The sequence below is a fragment of the Acomys russatus genome, chromosome 11 (genome assembly GCF_903995435.1).
Source record: "Acomys russatus chromosome 11, mAcoRus1.1, whole genome shotgun sequence".
NCBI lineage: Eukaryota > Metazoa > Chordata > Mammalia > Rodentia > Muridae > Acomys > Acomys russatus.
Window position 1 is genome coordinate 41,467,450 of NC_067147.1, and position 15,988 is coordinate 41,483,437.

General features: G+C 38.2%; 2 protein-coding genes across 2 annotated transcripts in view; one reads left to right on the top strand and one right to left on the bottom strand.

Annotated features, from left to right (window-relative positions):
• Ctnna3 (catenin alpha 3) overlaps window positions 1-15,988 on the top strand; it is a 1,456,883-nt gene that overhangs the window by 442,059 nt on the left and 998,836 nt on the right. The gene's annotated exons all lie outside the window — the stretch shown is intronic.
• Lrrtm3 (leucine rich repeat transmembrane neuronal 3) overlaps window positions 9,682-15,988 on the bottom strand; it is a 174,455-nt gene continuing 168,148 nt past the window's right edge. The window contains exon 3 of the mRNA XM_051153174.1: window positions 9,682-11,236. Coding sequence (XP_051009131.1) covers window positions 11,027-11,236 — 210 coding nt within the window. The 3' untranslated portion in view covers window positions 9,682-11,026. The remainder of the gene's footprint in view (window positions 11,237-15,988) is intronic.

Consider the following 15,988-nt stretch of genomic DNA (forward strand, 5'->3'; position numbering starts at 1 on the left):
TAGATAATGGCATCTTTATCTTATTTGCTTATGCATTTTGCTTCTCTCAAAATAATTTATACTGGTTATCATAAAGGATGTGTTTAGAAAGATTAATCAAGTAGAATTAGGGAGAGGAATATCTTTGTTTTTCAAAGAGCATGAAAAATGGGAAAGCTGGGCCGTGCCACAGGAAGTGAGAGCTCTTCAGGCTAGAGTGTTGCTGAGCATAAACTAGTCCTGGATTCCTGAACCAAGGTAGGAAAAAGATGGGATGACACTCTGTTCCTCATTGGGAGTCAACCATATCTATTTATCAGCAGGGCTTTTAACTTTCTGGCTGCATTTCTTACATGCTGTCTTGAAGGTAATTTTCTGTGAAAGGCATAGATATTTTTACAAATGGTAGTTTCAATTAAATAGAAGCACCAGCATATTGGTATCATGTTGTGTAGCAGGAACTGAAAATTAAACTTAATATTTATCCAAGAAAAATTATTACAGGATTAGAAATGAAATGTTCAAAAGAAATATTCTTCTCTGCTCTCAAATTTAAAACAATTGCTTTGCCAATGAAATAAAGTGTTTCTTGATTGGATTTTAGTTTGTGTGTGTGGTATGTGTGTGTGTTATTGTGGGTGGGTATGCCCGTTTACCTCATGCTTGGAGGAATCTGTAGCTCACTGGTTTGATAGACGGGCTGGCCATGGATGTTCCTGGGTCCTCCCGGATTCTCCTTTCCCTTCCACAGTAGGATTAGTGATGTGAGCATGTAGGTGCAGAGATTTAAGCTCAAGTCTCTAATAGCTGTGTGACAAGCACTTTTCCACCTGGGTCATCTCCCAGACCCCCTGGCCCTGATTCATCCTCTCTGAGAGGAACCTAGACTCCCTTATATTTCCTTTCTGGGTCCACTTGTTTCCTTTTGCAGGGAGGAAGCAATGTGAACGTACTAAGAAACGTTTCTTTATAGTGATTATGCACATTTTATACATATGTATTCACCATTGATTTAGAATTCATACCTCAGCCTCTATTAAGTTCAGATTAGAGATAAATTCTGTAGATGAGAAAGATAAAAAAAATTGAAATGAAAAACGAGACAAGGAACCAAATTCCCCAAAAGTTACACCAGAGGCCAAAGAAACAGTGGAGTGATAGTTTTTATGGGAAAATAATTTTAGGTTGAGTATGAAATAAAACAATCACTATGTATCTACACCATAATGAGATGAAGGAAAACAAAGGTGTATTATCATAATTACTAGTTATAAATAAACCAGTTGTTCATTATTTCCACTGAGAGAACAAAGTGACAGCAACATCTATTTGATGTGTGAATGGTTCAGTTAATAGCTTTTCATGCTTCATTACTGGCACGCTTTTTTGGGAGGGTAAAAATACAGAAGTGATTGAAATATTGTGCCTGAATGACTTGCACATAATTCATTGCTAACCAGGACTCCTACTTCTAAGTAATTTTTTTTTTTTTCTGTAATGAAATGAATTAAATGCTTTGGTAAGAAACTGACCATTTGGGAATTTTATAGTCAGTGACAAGTGAATAGTGTGCATACCTTCTTTTTATTAAAAAAAATTATAGTGGCATTCCTGAGTTGACTGGCATGTGGTTTGGGGTACCATGAGTCTGTAGAGAGGTAGGGATATCCAACAAAGGACTTCCATTTTCCTTCCCATCCCTCCCAGTAATCACAGGAACCAACTTGTACAGTAACCACATTACAACACACTTCCACAGGTAGCTTTCTAACAGTGCAGTGATTGGACAAAGATAATCTCATAATTCTGAAAAGGCTAGAAAAGAAACTACCACCCATACATAACTGGATCTTTATTAAATGTCACACACACAAGCATGTAAAACCCGGTCTTTGATTGTTCTCAAGGGATTGCAGAAGTCCTAACATAGAAGGACTGACATTCCTTCCCTGAAAAAGTTACAAAGAACTAAAGTAGCTGCTTAAGCAATCTTTTGCTTTCTTGAGTTGAATTGTATGTTTCAATAGGCCTTTAAAATAATGGATTAATTGCTAATTGTTCATATATAATGCAGAAACAGCCCTATACATTGCCAAACATTTGGCATGGTTATAAAAACGCTTCCTTCTGGTGAAAGACCACTCTAAGCGAATTCTAGTAGAGTTCTAGTACTGACGTGACTCTGTCACCTAAATGATTCTGGCTTTTGACTTTTAGCTCTGTTTTCTGTTAGTTCCTCTGTTAGTAGAGTGCAACTATTAAAAGGACTTGGTTTGTGGAATAAAAATTCTGATTAATATTCACCGGTACTTACCTAAAGAACGAAGTGTCTGAAAAACAAAAGAAAATGAATCAATCTTAGGCCACGATTTCACACAACATAAAATGGTAGCCCTCTTTTCAGCAGAGAAAGTTGTTTTATGGATAGCTTTTAAGAAGTCATTTTACTTAATCTACACAATCATATGAAACTTGGGTGCTTACTTGAATTATATGCCTCCCTCCCTTTAAATTGCTCTCTTGGGTGTTTTGGCCAAGCTATTGAAAGATAGACGACTGCCTAATACATGTAAATATTTCTTAAACCAACTCAAGGATAAGACAAATGTAGAAGAGAGTTGTTTCTTTCTCCAGATAGCCCTTATATGAAGATGTTTTAAAGCACACACACCTGCATTCCTTTTCTCCTCAGCATCCACGCTGATGGCGTTTGCTAGCAGCTGCAGTTTTAATCCTTATGAGGCATATTTGCTAACGATAAGCTTACATATCATCTAACCCATAATCCACTTCCCCCACTTACCTCCCATCTTGTTTTCTTGTCCTTTTCCTTGTCTTTCACATCTTCAATCCTGATGCCAGCAGCATCTTTGCTGTCCAGAGTCAGAATCATTTCAGATATTTTGGGTGAAATTTATATACCGTGGCAATAGAGCCAGTGTGAGCAGATACAGTGAGGTTCTTTTTTTTTTTTTTTTTTTAATCTTTTTTTTTATTAATTTATTCTTGTTACATCTCAATGTTTATACCATCCCTTGTATCCTCCCATTCCTCCCCCCCCCCCCATTTTCCCATTATTCCCCTCCCCTATGACTGTTCCTGACAGAGGGAAAGGCATCCTATTGGGACTCTAAATGAGAGACGCATGGGAGAATAGCAAAATAAAAGGATACAGAGGGTCCTAGAAATCTACAAGTAGAACAATATGATAGGCAGATTTGGGCCCAGGGGTCCCGCTCAAACTAAGGCACCAGCCAAGGACAATACAGGAGGTAAACTTTAAACCCCTTTACAGTGAGGTTCTTGATTTGCTTTCAATCTATGTTCTGGTTCTCTCTGTCACAGTCATGGTTAGGGCCCGTCGGTGTGAGTAACAGTGTTTTACTGTACAGACCTGCTGACGATTAGCTGTGTGTTCATATTGTAGAGTAAAATACTAATGTTCGTTCCTAGGAGACAGCTCTAGTTTAACACAAAGCTCCTGGAAATGCCAGTGACATCAACACATCATTTAAAAATCGTTGTGAATAACAGACTGAGAAAGACTTGGAAGATGAGAGTTTTAAAAGAAGTTTAAAAGATAATTTTACCTTCTCCACAATTATTTTTTATTTAAATCGCGTATTATATTGTATATAATAGAGCGAATGGTTTAGGGGTGATCCTGTTTATGCAACACACTCCCAGATTCCTTACTATTTATTTTGGTATTAATACAAATAAAGGATATTTCTGTGAACCAGGTATGTTGCCTCATGTCTGCAATCCCAGCTCCTGGAAAATGGAGACAGTAAGATTGCCATGGGTTTGAGACAGGCCTGAAATACATGGTGAGTTCCCAGATAGCCTGGATTAAGGAGAGTAAGACTCTGTCTCTATAAATAAAAGACAAAACGAATAGAATATTATCACATAAAATGATTCATGGGAAATATTCTGTCACCCAAATGACCTGTTTACTGGCTGAAATTTTATGACACTAGGTTATTGACATCTTCTATTCATTACTTGCACCTTGATTACTTTATTAACTCTTCACAAAATTTTGGTTTTGGGTAGCCTCCATTTTTATTGTCAGCTAAAGGTGATATGAATAATTGCTTACATTTGGGTTGTAATTTTAAAATACAGCCCAGATGTTTGGAAAGGAAGATATATAATGATATTTTGTACTTTTCTTCCTTTCTTTCCACGTGTGTGTGTGTGTGTGTGTGTGTTATTTGTATGTACCCATATGTGTATATATGTGCATGCACATGTGTGTGGTGTGTTTGTGTGTATGCATGTGTATGTGTGCGCGTGTGCGTGTGTGCTTGTGTGTGTGTATGTGTGTGTTATTTGGGAGTGGTATGGGGTCAAAGAACAACTTAGGCAGGAAGTTTCTTCCTTTCACTACTTGGATTCTAGGGATCACACTTGGGTGTCAGGCCTGGAGGAAAGTGCCTTGACTTGCTGAGCCATGTCTATCCCCCTCTTTTAAGGAAACAATGAATAAAACCTCAAGAGGATAGTGATATTCATTTCCACTAATTTGGGATTTCAGGGATATCTTTACAGAATGTAATTTTCCAATTTGGAATAATGGAACCTTATTTTGTTTTTGTTACATTTAACACCCACCCCCTCCACTAACTAAACACACACAAGCCTCGTTGTATTGTGTAAAATCATCTTGATTTAAAATGTGTTCTGGATGTTTGGATCACATCTTTGGAGTTCTGCAATCTGATTGGGAATCCTCATCTCTACTTCTGAGCTCACAAACACTGAACTCCTGTCCTTAGTTTCTTCTATACACAGTCTTGTCTAAGATGGTTTCAGGATGAGGTGAGAACACAGTTCCTGCAATGGCATACACACTAACAACCCATGATGCCAAGCTCCTAAGGAATACAGTTTTCCAGATAGGAGGAAATTTCCCCCACATAAATACAAGGCATCTATGCCCTCACTAGCAAGCCTCCTCTTCAGAACTGACCCTATATTGGAGAGCTACCAAGTCCAGCATAAAGGGCTGCAGGTTCAAAGACAGTCACCACCTTCTAGTAGGACTCTTCATCTCAGTGTGAACCTGGCCCCAACTTAGGGAACTTGGACATGAACCTCTAGAAATGAATTCTTTCCCCCTCTCCCTCAATCTTTTCAGCTATTATATCACTACCCAGAAAGGTCACCAACAAGTATAGTAGCTCATGAGCTCAAATTCGGCTCCTGTTGAGAGATTCACAGGAGACAAATCTTCCAACAGCCGTTTCTGGAAAGTGACCTGAGCAACTTGAGTGTTGTCCTTTGTGTTATATCCCGCTAGTCAAGACACAAATAGGTCCATCCAGGCTTGGAAAATGAGGTTCATACTGCTACAATGAAACAAAGAGCTAATACTTTCAGATTACATATAACGACATGGAAAAAGGTAAAATTGCTTGAGCAATGTTTTTCTATACTAAGTGCCTTGGCATGTGATATGCACCATTGCATTAACAATCTAGGTATTGAGAGCCTCTTAATTACTTTGAGGATATGATGGTTGGCACAAGTTCAAACAAACAAATATAAAGCTCTCAACTATGTATTCTGGCTTCATGAGACCATTCTAATCAATTCAGATTGACCAGTAAGCAGAAGTAGCTACAAGGGACTGTTTGTGAGGACCACTTTAGAATCTGGCCTCAGTTCTTCATGATGTCTAACTGGATCTTTAGGTGGCACCACAGAATACTATTCCCTGTGACATGGACTGGGGTTGAATCATGCACCAAAAGATACGTGAAGATCAATTTCATACAGATAAATTAGTGGATGGTATTTTAGATTAGAAAACAAAAAAAAAAGTGTTTACTGCAAGGATCCTTTATTACAGGGTCTCCAATGCATTTAAAATAGAATCTGATTTACACATGTACAAAAAATTTCATTCAGCTTTGTAGGAAGACAAATATATGGAACCAAATCTATAAATGTTTAAGAGAGAGGAGGAAGGAATTGGAGAGTTGAGTAAATCCCGGAGAGCTGGTGAACATAGTGTCTTTATAAAAAGGTAACTAACTGTGAATTTAACTCTGATTTTTGAAAATAATTAAATATAGATGCTTTTTAACCTTGCAATAAAATCTAGTGCAGGTCACAGAACACCATTAAAAATAACCTATCAGCTTTTTTGTGTTTTCTGTTGAATTTTCCAAATGTTTTCCCCCATTGTATTTTTCAAGAGAAAGCACAGTTGCTGGTTGCCAGCCTACTTTACCCTTTTGATGATGTCACAGTCATTAAAGCATCACTCCTGGATCATCTGTGGTTGGCATCTCAGCTTGGGCATAGCTGTGGTGAGGTCATATGGTGATGGGTGCAGCTGGTAGTTTTGACTGTTACAGTAGTTCATCTGAATTCTCCCTGCAAAGCCAGCCTGACAGGAACACAAGTCTGTTCACATGCTCTGACATGTTAAGCTGCTATGTGAGCAACTCTTCAGGGCTATGAGGTGGACTGTGGAGATAGCTCAGTTGGTAAAGTGCTAGCTGTACAAACCTGAGCACATGAGCGTCGTTACCTTGTAAAAATGTTGGGTGTGCTGGTGGGGACTTGGAGCTAAGTGGATCCCTGGGGCTTGCTGGCTAACCAGTCTAGTGTACTTGGCTTCTCCTAGGTCCCCAAAACCAAGGTGAATAGCAACTGAAGGACAGCGTCCAAGATTGATGTCTGGCTTCTACATGTATTTGTACACATACAAAATGCACACATGTACACACACACACACACACACACACACACACACACATCTGATATTACTAGATTTACACTTGAGAATTGCCAGCTACCTGGCCAGGCTCCCTGCATCCACTTGGTCATGTGCTACCTACCCAAGCGTCTGATGTTCTTCCTTCCAGCTCACTAACAATTCCTACTACTGCTCTGTTTTCACTCTTTTAGCTTCTTTACTTATTTTTAGTGTTTAGTTTGAGAGCTGGTATCTGTCTTCTAGTCAGGAATAGTCAAAACCAAATGTATTTTTATTCTCCTAAACAGTTTATTTTAGAAAATATCTTTGCAAATAAATTTTGCAATTTCTAAGCAGTTTCTGAAAGCAGACACATTTGAGTTCAAACTGGGTTATGATTTCTTGAGTGTTAAAGTTGGCTTATATTGCTTCTTAAAATATAATTTGTATTAAAAGTCTTGCTGGTTTTATGAAAATTTTGGAACACCCAGGAGGGGACAGAGATGAAGATATGATAACCTCAAAGTATTCACAGTCTGTCATAGTTTTTGGTATCCGTGTCTGTTTGAATAACTGATATTTTATCTTTCTTACAAATGAAAAAAAATGTTCTTTATTATGATAGTTCTTCTAAAAAAAACTCATGGTTTAAAAACTCTTGCCAAAACACAAAAAGAAAGAAAATGTCTTTCTAGTTAACCCTGAGTCGATTGTGTGCACTGAACCTACTCAGCTCTCTATCACGGCCTTTTTTACAACCAGCCTAGTGATCTCAGTGTAGACTGCTCTGAGTTTTTCTTTTTGTGCCTCTTGTTTTCATTCTGTGCTTGGGGTTCAGCTTATCTTGCATCTTGGGAGTGATGAGCTATGTGCTCCCTCACTAGTGACCTTGTGTATTAGACATGTGGCTTATAGTGCTTCTGAACAAAGGTTTGTCAGGAGCAAACCTCAAGCCTTGTCTGCAAAGCTCCCTGGACTCACATGCTGTACGAACTTCTAGGTTGAACGGCATGTCTGATGTCTTCTGTCTGTAATCTGTGGGAGTTCTCTGACTCTGGCCAGAGAGAGGGGGAGCTTTTAATATAATGGGAAAAAAACCCTTCGGGCTTTGAGGGTGCCTCAGCCCATCGGTCATTAGCTCTGTGTCCTTGGATGAATCTCAGCTTGTGAGACCTGAGTGTATCTTCGCAAGATTGTTTAGGAAGGCAGAATGATTCATGAGGTTTGCAAACCTTAGAACGGTGCCTGGCTTTATCGTGTGTTTCAGCTGCTGCTGTGGTAACTGGGAAGGCTCAGTCTCCAGCTTCCAACTCCATCAACCACCCAAACAGCTTAAAACAAAAAAAAACTTGTTCAGATAAATGAGCAGTATCCATGAAGGGAAGCACAGGGGTTAGGGGGGTGGTAAGAGGGACAAATGGGAGAATAGTAAATACTGAAAAAGAGAACGTTTAAATAATTTTTTTTGATCCAAGGTAACGTAAATTTCCTATGTGTGATAAAGATTGTAGGTACCATCTATTCTAGTAGATGTTAACATTAGCCTCCTTCCACTCATTTAAAGACCCTTTGGGCTGAATGCCAAATGTGAAAGGTCTCAACATTCTTAGGTTGTCAGCCTTTTGCTATAGCTGAGGGCACAGGATGATCCTAGCTATAGTTGCAAGGAGAGTGTTCCTGTTGATAGTTCACTGTAGATGGACTGAAAAGCTTTAGGAACATCTGATAGGAAAGTCAGAGTTATTTCTAGGAGCGTGGTTCCTGGTAGGTCAGCCATACTCCAGTTGATGGCCCCGCACAGGTGTAAGCAGGCAGCCCAAGTTGGACTCATTAGATTGGATATATAAATACAATGTGAAGTTGGGAGGGGTTTGGGAATGCAGATGGGGGTGGGTCCAGGAGAGTTAAGGGAACAAGTTGAGGGGTGATTATGATCAAAATACATTGTATGAGCATCAAAAGAATTTGCAAAAATGATATATTAAGAATGTTTTAGAAACTGGTTTGTACCAGGAAATCAAGAATGTACATTTGTAAGGCTCCTTTGGAGCCTTAAGTTTTTTGTTGTTACTGATTTGTTTTTGTTTTTAAATCATTTGTCAACTTGAAAATTATCCAGGAGAAGTTTTTGAAGGTACTTGGTTTTACAAATTAATTTTTTTTAATCTTTGGCAAAATTATTTCTAATGAAAAAGTTGCAAATGACATTTTGGTTTATATAATAAAATTCTCCATTTGATTTCAGACTAACAAAGAATAGATTTGTAACCCAGTTTAAATTTTGTTCAGAGCTAAATCTCAGTGTAAGGGATCAAGAACAATCAGAAGAATACATTGCAAAGAAATGAGAGACTGGAGAGCAATTAAGATTAAAATTAGACTTAAATAACAAAAATATTGAATAGCAAATAATTTATGCAAAATATGTTACAAAAATTGGGATGCTAAATATTTGATACAGGTACCGTGACATTTATAGTTACATTAAAGTTAATATTTGCTTCTTCCAATATTTTGCTTTCTTTTTCTTTCAACAGGTATTTGCTTTACAATTTTGAATTTCTTTCTTTCTTGTGGCGTCCTTAAATTTGCTGTGATCAACCTGTGTGAAACTAGATGCATACAGAAAGTGTTTCTTAGAAAAAGATAAATTAAGTTTGACAGTGCTTTCCACTAACCTTTTCTCTACCATTGTGTTTGACCTCTGCTAGATTGATGCTCTCTGCCTCTACTTTTGATGTCATGAATATACAGTTAAACCATGAAAAAAGAATGATTCTCCTCCTGTAATGATTGACACTTGCAGTTTTATATTCAAATGTTCTAAAAAAAAGAAAAACTGAGAGGAGTGTGTGATTACCACAGACAAACTTGATATTTCCAATACTAACCTGACAATAGAAGCAAGTTGTCATTTCAGCAGCAGAAAAGCCAGGTTTTCTTCATTTGATTTGAATTCAGTTTAAAACCCAGTCACGCAATCAATATGTGATTTAGATAGATGCTAACATGTCCTGGTTATTGTTTTGGATAATTTGTAGCTAAATCCCCAAATGAACAACAACATAAACAATGGAGCAGTAGACTGCTCTTGTCTGCCCTGTACTGAACCCTCTCCACTACGTCTATACTGAAAGAACCAGAATTTTAAAGTTCTTTCTCAGGTGTGGCACATAATAAGAAAAATTCTGTATTTTTCCTTCAAGATGTTCCCCAAATATAGTTTCACCTTCTATATGAAAACTTGCCTTAAGAATCAAGCACAGTTTGAACCGACTCGTGGTTATTTTTAGATAAACCACTTTGGGTTAATTAAGAGAAAAAAATTGCTACTGTACAATTATGCCATATACTCCCACCTGACAATAAGGAGATGTAACAGAAGTTTTTCTTTGTCACTGTAGCTGCACCTTTGAAGTGTATCAAAGTCTGTTGCTATAGTTACGACCTTTGTTTCCGGTGATGTTTGGTCCATGCTTTCCCCTACCCTTCACAATGGTTACTCAAAAGAATGAAATAATGAGTCATTCATTCAGAAATATTTTGTTAAAATATCCCTCTTTATCATTACATTTCACTGCTTAGAAACTAGGCTGTAATTCAAGGCAACAGTTAAGTCTTAGAAGAACTGTTAAAAAAAATCTGATTTTTTTTTTCATTTATAAGAAAGACCTGTCTATTGTAATTGAAGAACCTCTTACACGTCTGAACAATTAAAACCTTTTTTGGTTAATGTATTATTTCTGGAACAAGTAGATAAAATTCTATGCAGTAAGCATGATAATGATAAAAATCGTGCATTGTTCGCACAGCACAGATTTCAGAGTCAAGGTTTCTGGGCACAAATGCAGTAACAAAACAGCCCTCACAAAACCAAGTAACTCTCAAGAACACAAGAAATAATGTTTGTTAATTTAAAATTTTAGAAACTGAAAGGTGTAAAGTTTGTAAAGTAAAGCATAATTAAATTATGGTACTGTGCATACCAGTTGTTCCTAGAATTGAAACTTTATAATATGAAAAATACATTAGCGCTGTACAATTTTTACACGTAGGTAGGATGAGTTTTGGAAAAAAAAAATGATCTTTTTTTTTTTTCAGGGTCTTTCTCTGTGAAAGTCAAAAAAATACTGCACAACTTAGCTAGTTACAAAGTATAGACTTGAAACAATTCATGTCTTCTTTTATTTCATGAACCAATCTTGGAATTTTGTTTATTTGAACAGGGGATTTTTGTTTTTGTTTCGTATTTGAGAGTCGCAATGAACAGTTTCCTCTTCCTGTCGCTGAGGTTGCAGTTCGGTAGCAAGCCTGGGCTACCGCTCAGCTCGGTCAAGCCAGCTGTGCTTTATGGTCGCTGATGCGGCCAGCTGACGTGATTGTGCTCAAGTCCAGCTCAGTCTCTAGGTGGCTTTCCATCGTGTCTTCCTGTGCATTCGGTTCAAAGGACTTATGGGAAAGAAGTTCATGATGGACCCCACAGTAACTTATTGTGGGCTGGTCGTATGCCAGAAAGGTTGACACATTCATTGATAAAGGTATCTGGGGGAAAAAATGACATGAGAAAAATCAGTTATCAAAAGACAGACAAGTATTCAGGGCAAGTCTTGGGGACTGTGAAGTGTGCATCGGACTGTCCTCTGTGTTTGTATCTGTGCTCAGCTGTCCCCACACTGCCCTGCTCTTGTCCCTCACTTTCACAAAAATGAATTCAATATAGAAGCTGGAAGCTTGAGTGAAGCTGCTTAATTCTTAAGTAGAATCTTCAGATAAATAGTGGGTTTAACTCTGCTGCCCCATATTTGACCATGTCTGCATGAGGAGGCCTAGTGGCACTCAGAGGAAGGATAGCAGCTACCAAGAAGAGACTTGATACCCTGTGAGCATATACAGGGGGAAGAGGTCCCCCTCAGTCACAGTCATAAGGGAGGGAGTAGGGGGAAAGCGGGAGGTAGGGAGAAATTGGAGGATATAAGGGATGGGATAACAATTGAGATGTAATATGAATAAATTAATAAAAAATATATAATAGTAGTTTAATGGTTATAAAATTACTATTTTTTTTTCATTGTTAAGTCAAAAAATGGCTTTCTCTAACTGGTCTGAAATGTGTTTTTGAACCAAGAAAAGAATTATTTGATTACTTATGGAATTAGCATTCAGTTAAAAAAAACAGTCATGAATCAGCGTCACCTCCCACTTCTCCCATCATCCTGCAGGCTTCTGATGCAGTGTGGGTTCTGATTTGTTACAAGTTCTCAGGTCATGTGGGTGCAGTGACCTCACACGCCTTGCTTTGAGGAATGTTTCAGAACTGTCCAGTCATTCTGACTAGATTTACCCATAATGCTTTAATCCTTATTTCATTAAGGTGATTCTTTGAAACATTAAGCTGTAGTTTGGTCTATACATCTAAAACCTAGAGCACAGAGAACTACCATAAGAAAAGACCCATGACTTTGGCCAAGGTCTCCCAAGGTGCAAAGGGTGAAGCTACTTTGACAGACTAGTGGAACCGCTCAGAAGGAGGCTTTAATAATTGAAGATAACAAAAGGTAAAGAGAGAGGCAACAGGTGCAACTACAATTATGGACAGAAGGGAACACAGGTTAGAGACAGCAGTAGTCTCCAGTGTAAATGGATGCTGAGTGTAGAGAAAAAAGTTGGGCAAGCATTGAGGAACCTTTAGCCCCAGTTAATGTCTGCTGTGGTTTATACACTTGTTTAAGAGTACCCCAAAACTTTGGGAATTGACATTTAAGTTTCATTGTGATGTATTAAGATGATAGGCACAACCGGATTCCTGTTTAGAGCTGAGAGTTCTGGGAGGTAAGTAGTTAGATGGACATTAGATTAGGTTTCCAAATAGTGAGTCCTGTGGCTGTGCAGGGAGAGATGGAGAAGCAGGGGAGGGAGCTTCTCTTCCCTGACTCTTACCACTGAAGGTCTGTACTCTGCCAGCAAGAAGGTTATCACCACATGAGGTCTTGAGACTTCACCTCTGGAACCCAAAGCCCAAACAAGCCACCTTTATGTGTAACTCAATCAAGTGAATAGTCGTTTATTCATATTGCTGAATTTCTTTGGTTGAAAAGTTGTACCATTCTTGCTTGGCAAATGGATAAAATTTTTGTGCCCATCAGACTAAATGCTGTTCTGGTCCCAACTGAGATTAGAGCACAAAACCAAGGGACATAGAAGATCAAGTCGGTATCATTCACTTCTTTACTTTCTGTCCTCTCCTTTCCAAGAGCAGAACCCTCTCCACCTCCTCTTTCTCCACCTCTGATCTTTTACCCACATTTGTCTCTCCTTTAGCGAAAAAGGGTTGTTACCTTACTTCTTCTTTTTAGCACAAACATTCTTTTCTTTGAGATTATTTATGATGAGTATTCCAATGTATCAAATGTGTCAGTTCCAGTTCCTGGAGTTAGAAGTATAACCCAGTTTATCCAATGAAATCCCTGTGGAATCTTTCCTAGTTTTGTGGAGTTCTGAAATTTGATACCGGAAATTATACGGTACATGAACCTAATGCAGTCATGACCACTGGGAGGTCACACAGAAGAATCATACCAGTAAAATAAGATGCTTGTATTTAGTGTCAGACTTCTTTTTGTTACAGATGAGTCAGCTCCGAGAGCTAAAATGTTATCATGTAAATATAATTATGTGTCAGGAATATGTGTAAGCTATAGGAGAGAAAAACTTAGAAGCATTATTGGGTGCATGGCTTCACATCAGCTTCTGGGAAATCAGGACTTGGTCATGTGTTCTCTAGGATTATATCCGTTATCGATCCATATGCTTTTGATATCAGTTAGAAAACTGGATGCAGAGGTTGAGGAAGCTATTGGGGATTTGGCCATCTGCTCTGACTTTGGATTCTGTTGCTGGGACAGATCCTTGTACTACAATGTGGCTGATGGTTGAGTGGTGATGGAGAAACTACCGGCTGGCATTAAACAAACAGATTCTGTGAGGGTCAGAAACAATCTATATCAACCCCATCTGCTCAAGTACAGCAGAGGTGGCACTGGCTGCTCCTTTGTAGGACTGTCAAGTGACTGTGGGACCTTTTCCTTTTCTTTTTTCAAAACCTGTGCAGGATTTTCTCCCCCTCCCTCATTCCCTCCCTCCCTCCCTCCCTCCCTTCCATTCCCTCCCTCCCTCCCTTCCATTCCCTCCCTCCCTCTCTTTTTTCACTTGGGTCTTCTAATATGCTCTCCCCTTGTGCTTAAGGTATTCAATAGTGAAGCTCTGGTAAATAAACAAAATTCCTTTGGTACTCAAAAAGATAGCAGAAAGGAAATGCAATAGGTTATTTAATTTTAATAAGGCTGCTATTTCCCTAGAAGTACAGCTAGAGTCTCTGCAGAATCTTCTCTAAAGCACTGAGATTTTTCCTACCCTGTTTTTGAGAGAACAGCTTCTTTCAATATATTCATACCTAGTAAAAATCTTATAATTAATTTAAATTTTATTTAAACTCTTAAGTCACTGTTTTCTAAGTGAGGTAATTATTGTTAAGATGTAATTTGTGGAGATTCAGGTATATGAAAACTCACTCTCCAAAGAGTCCGAATTTTAAAAAATCACTAAATGTTTTATAATAAAGAGTGTTGACCAGTTACTTAGGTGATCTCCCTTAGAAAATAATTTTAGTTGTGATAAGCTAGTATTATTTTGACATCAGCGATGTTTGCCTTAAAAGTTTTCTCAGTAACTATTGATATAGCCACGTCGATAATATATGCTGTTTACATAAAAGATTTATAGTTAGATAAAGTTACTGGTTACCAGTGGTCTTTTCCCCACTTACATATAATGTTCAATCCTATGTTTATAAGGGAAACCATAACTTTTAATACTTGTGAGTTATGATTAAGAAATAATTTTACCCTTATATTCTCTGTGTGAAATCTGCTTGTATAGATATGCTTATATAAATATGCATATGTATTTCTCAAGTCCTAATTAAAAGGCATTCCTGCATGTCTTCTGTGATAACAAGGGTAATTTTAGACCCCAAATATATAAAGAATGGAAAGTGACAGTTCACTTTGCAGGAAAATAATTAAAAGCCCCCCTTTCCCTATGCAGAGTGAAAGATGAGAACTGCTTTCCTGTAAAGGGTTATTTGTAAGTGAGGTTTTTAGTAAATATAAATGTTCTACTCTAATTATGTTGGAGCAGAATGCCCACATTGTTACCATAGTCCACAAGGGAAACTCTTCCAGCTTTACAAGGTCACATGCTCCCTCTCCACCAGGGACTCTCGCCCTCCAGGTCACTGAGAGCTTTGGCTACTACTGTCTTTTTGTCTGTGTCCAGCGAAGGCTGCAGAGACGCTTCATGAAGGAATCCTTTGAGATGCAGCCTTGTCATTGTCTAGTCTTATTATCTTCATTGTATGTTCGAATTCAGAGGCATATAATGTTACCTTTGTTTATTCATCAACAAAACTAAACTGTAGATTTTTAAATTTTGATTTTTATCTCTCATTATTTTATTAACTAAGAGACAACGATTGTGACTCCCTCCCTCCCTTCCTCCTCCCTCTTCTCCCACATTCTCCTTTGCCTCCATTACCTCTCCCTCCCCCAGTCATATTCTTTACTCCAGGCTGGTCTTGAACTCCTGACCCTCCCACCTCAGCCTCCTAAGTGCTGTGGACTCCAGGCACGTGCTGCTCTGTCTGGCTGATACTTTGTCTCCTTCACTGAAACTTAAATCTTTGGATGCAGCTATCTCTTCCCTTCAGGGGCCCCATTTTCTACTAGGAGTTCAGGACTCTTGCCAATCTATATGGACTCCCTCTTCTAGTTCCAAATGTCCCATGGCTTTCTACTCCTCTTTGGCTTTCTACTCCTCTTTAGACACAATGGCACGTGCCCACATCTCTCATCTTTTTTGTCACTGTATTTACTCAGAGGATCATAATCTTGTTCACTGCAGTCATCACAGAGTCTTTACAGAGATGCAAATAAATATAGGAACTTAAAAATATTTACTAGAGTTAACTAAATGTAAGTAGCATATAAGCAGCATCAAATGCTTTCTTTCTCAACCTTTTCCTTTGGGGTTAATTCTCCTATTTGAAACATTTCTCTTTCTTTTGGGACAGATGTGCAGTTTGAAATATATATTATTCTGGGAAATCAACTTTCTTGAGTACATTATTTTATAGAGAGATATCAACACATACACGTATATCATGATATTGACTGTAAACTGCCCAGAGAGTACTTGTAACTTATAAAGCACACACGCTGTTGGTGGTCACTGTTCACT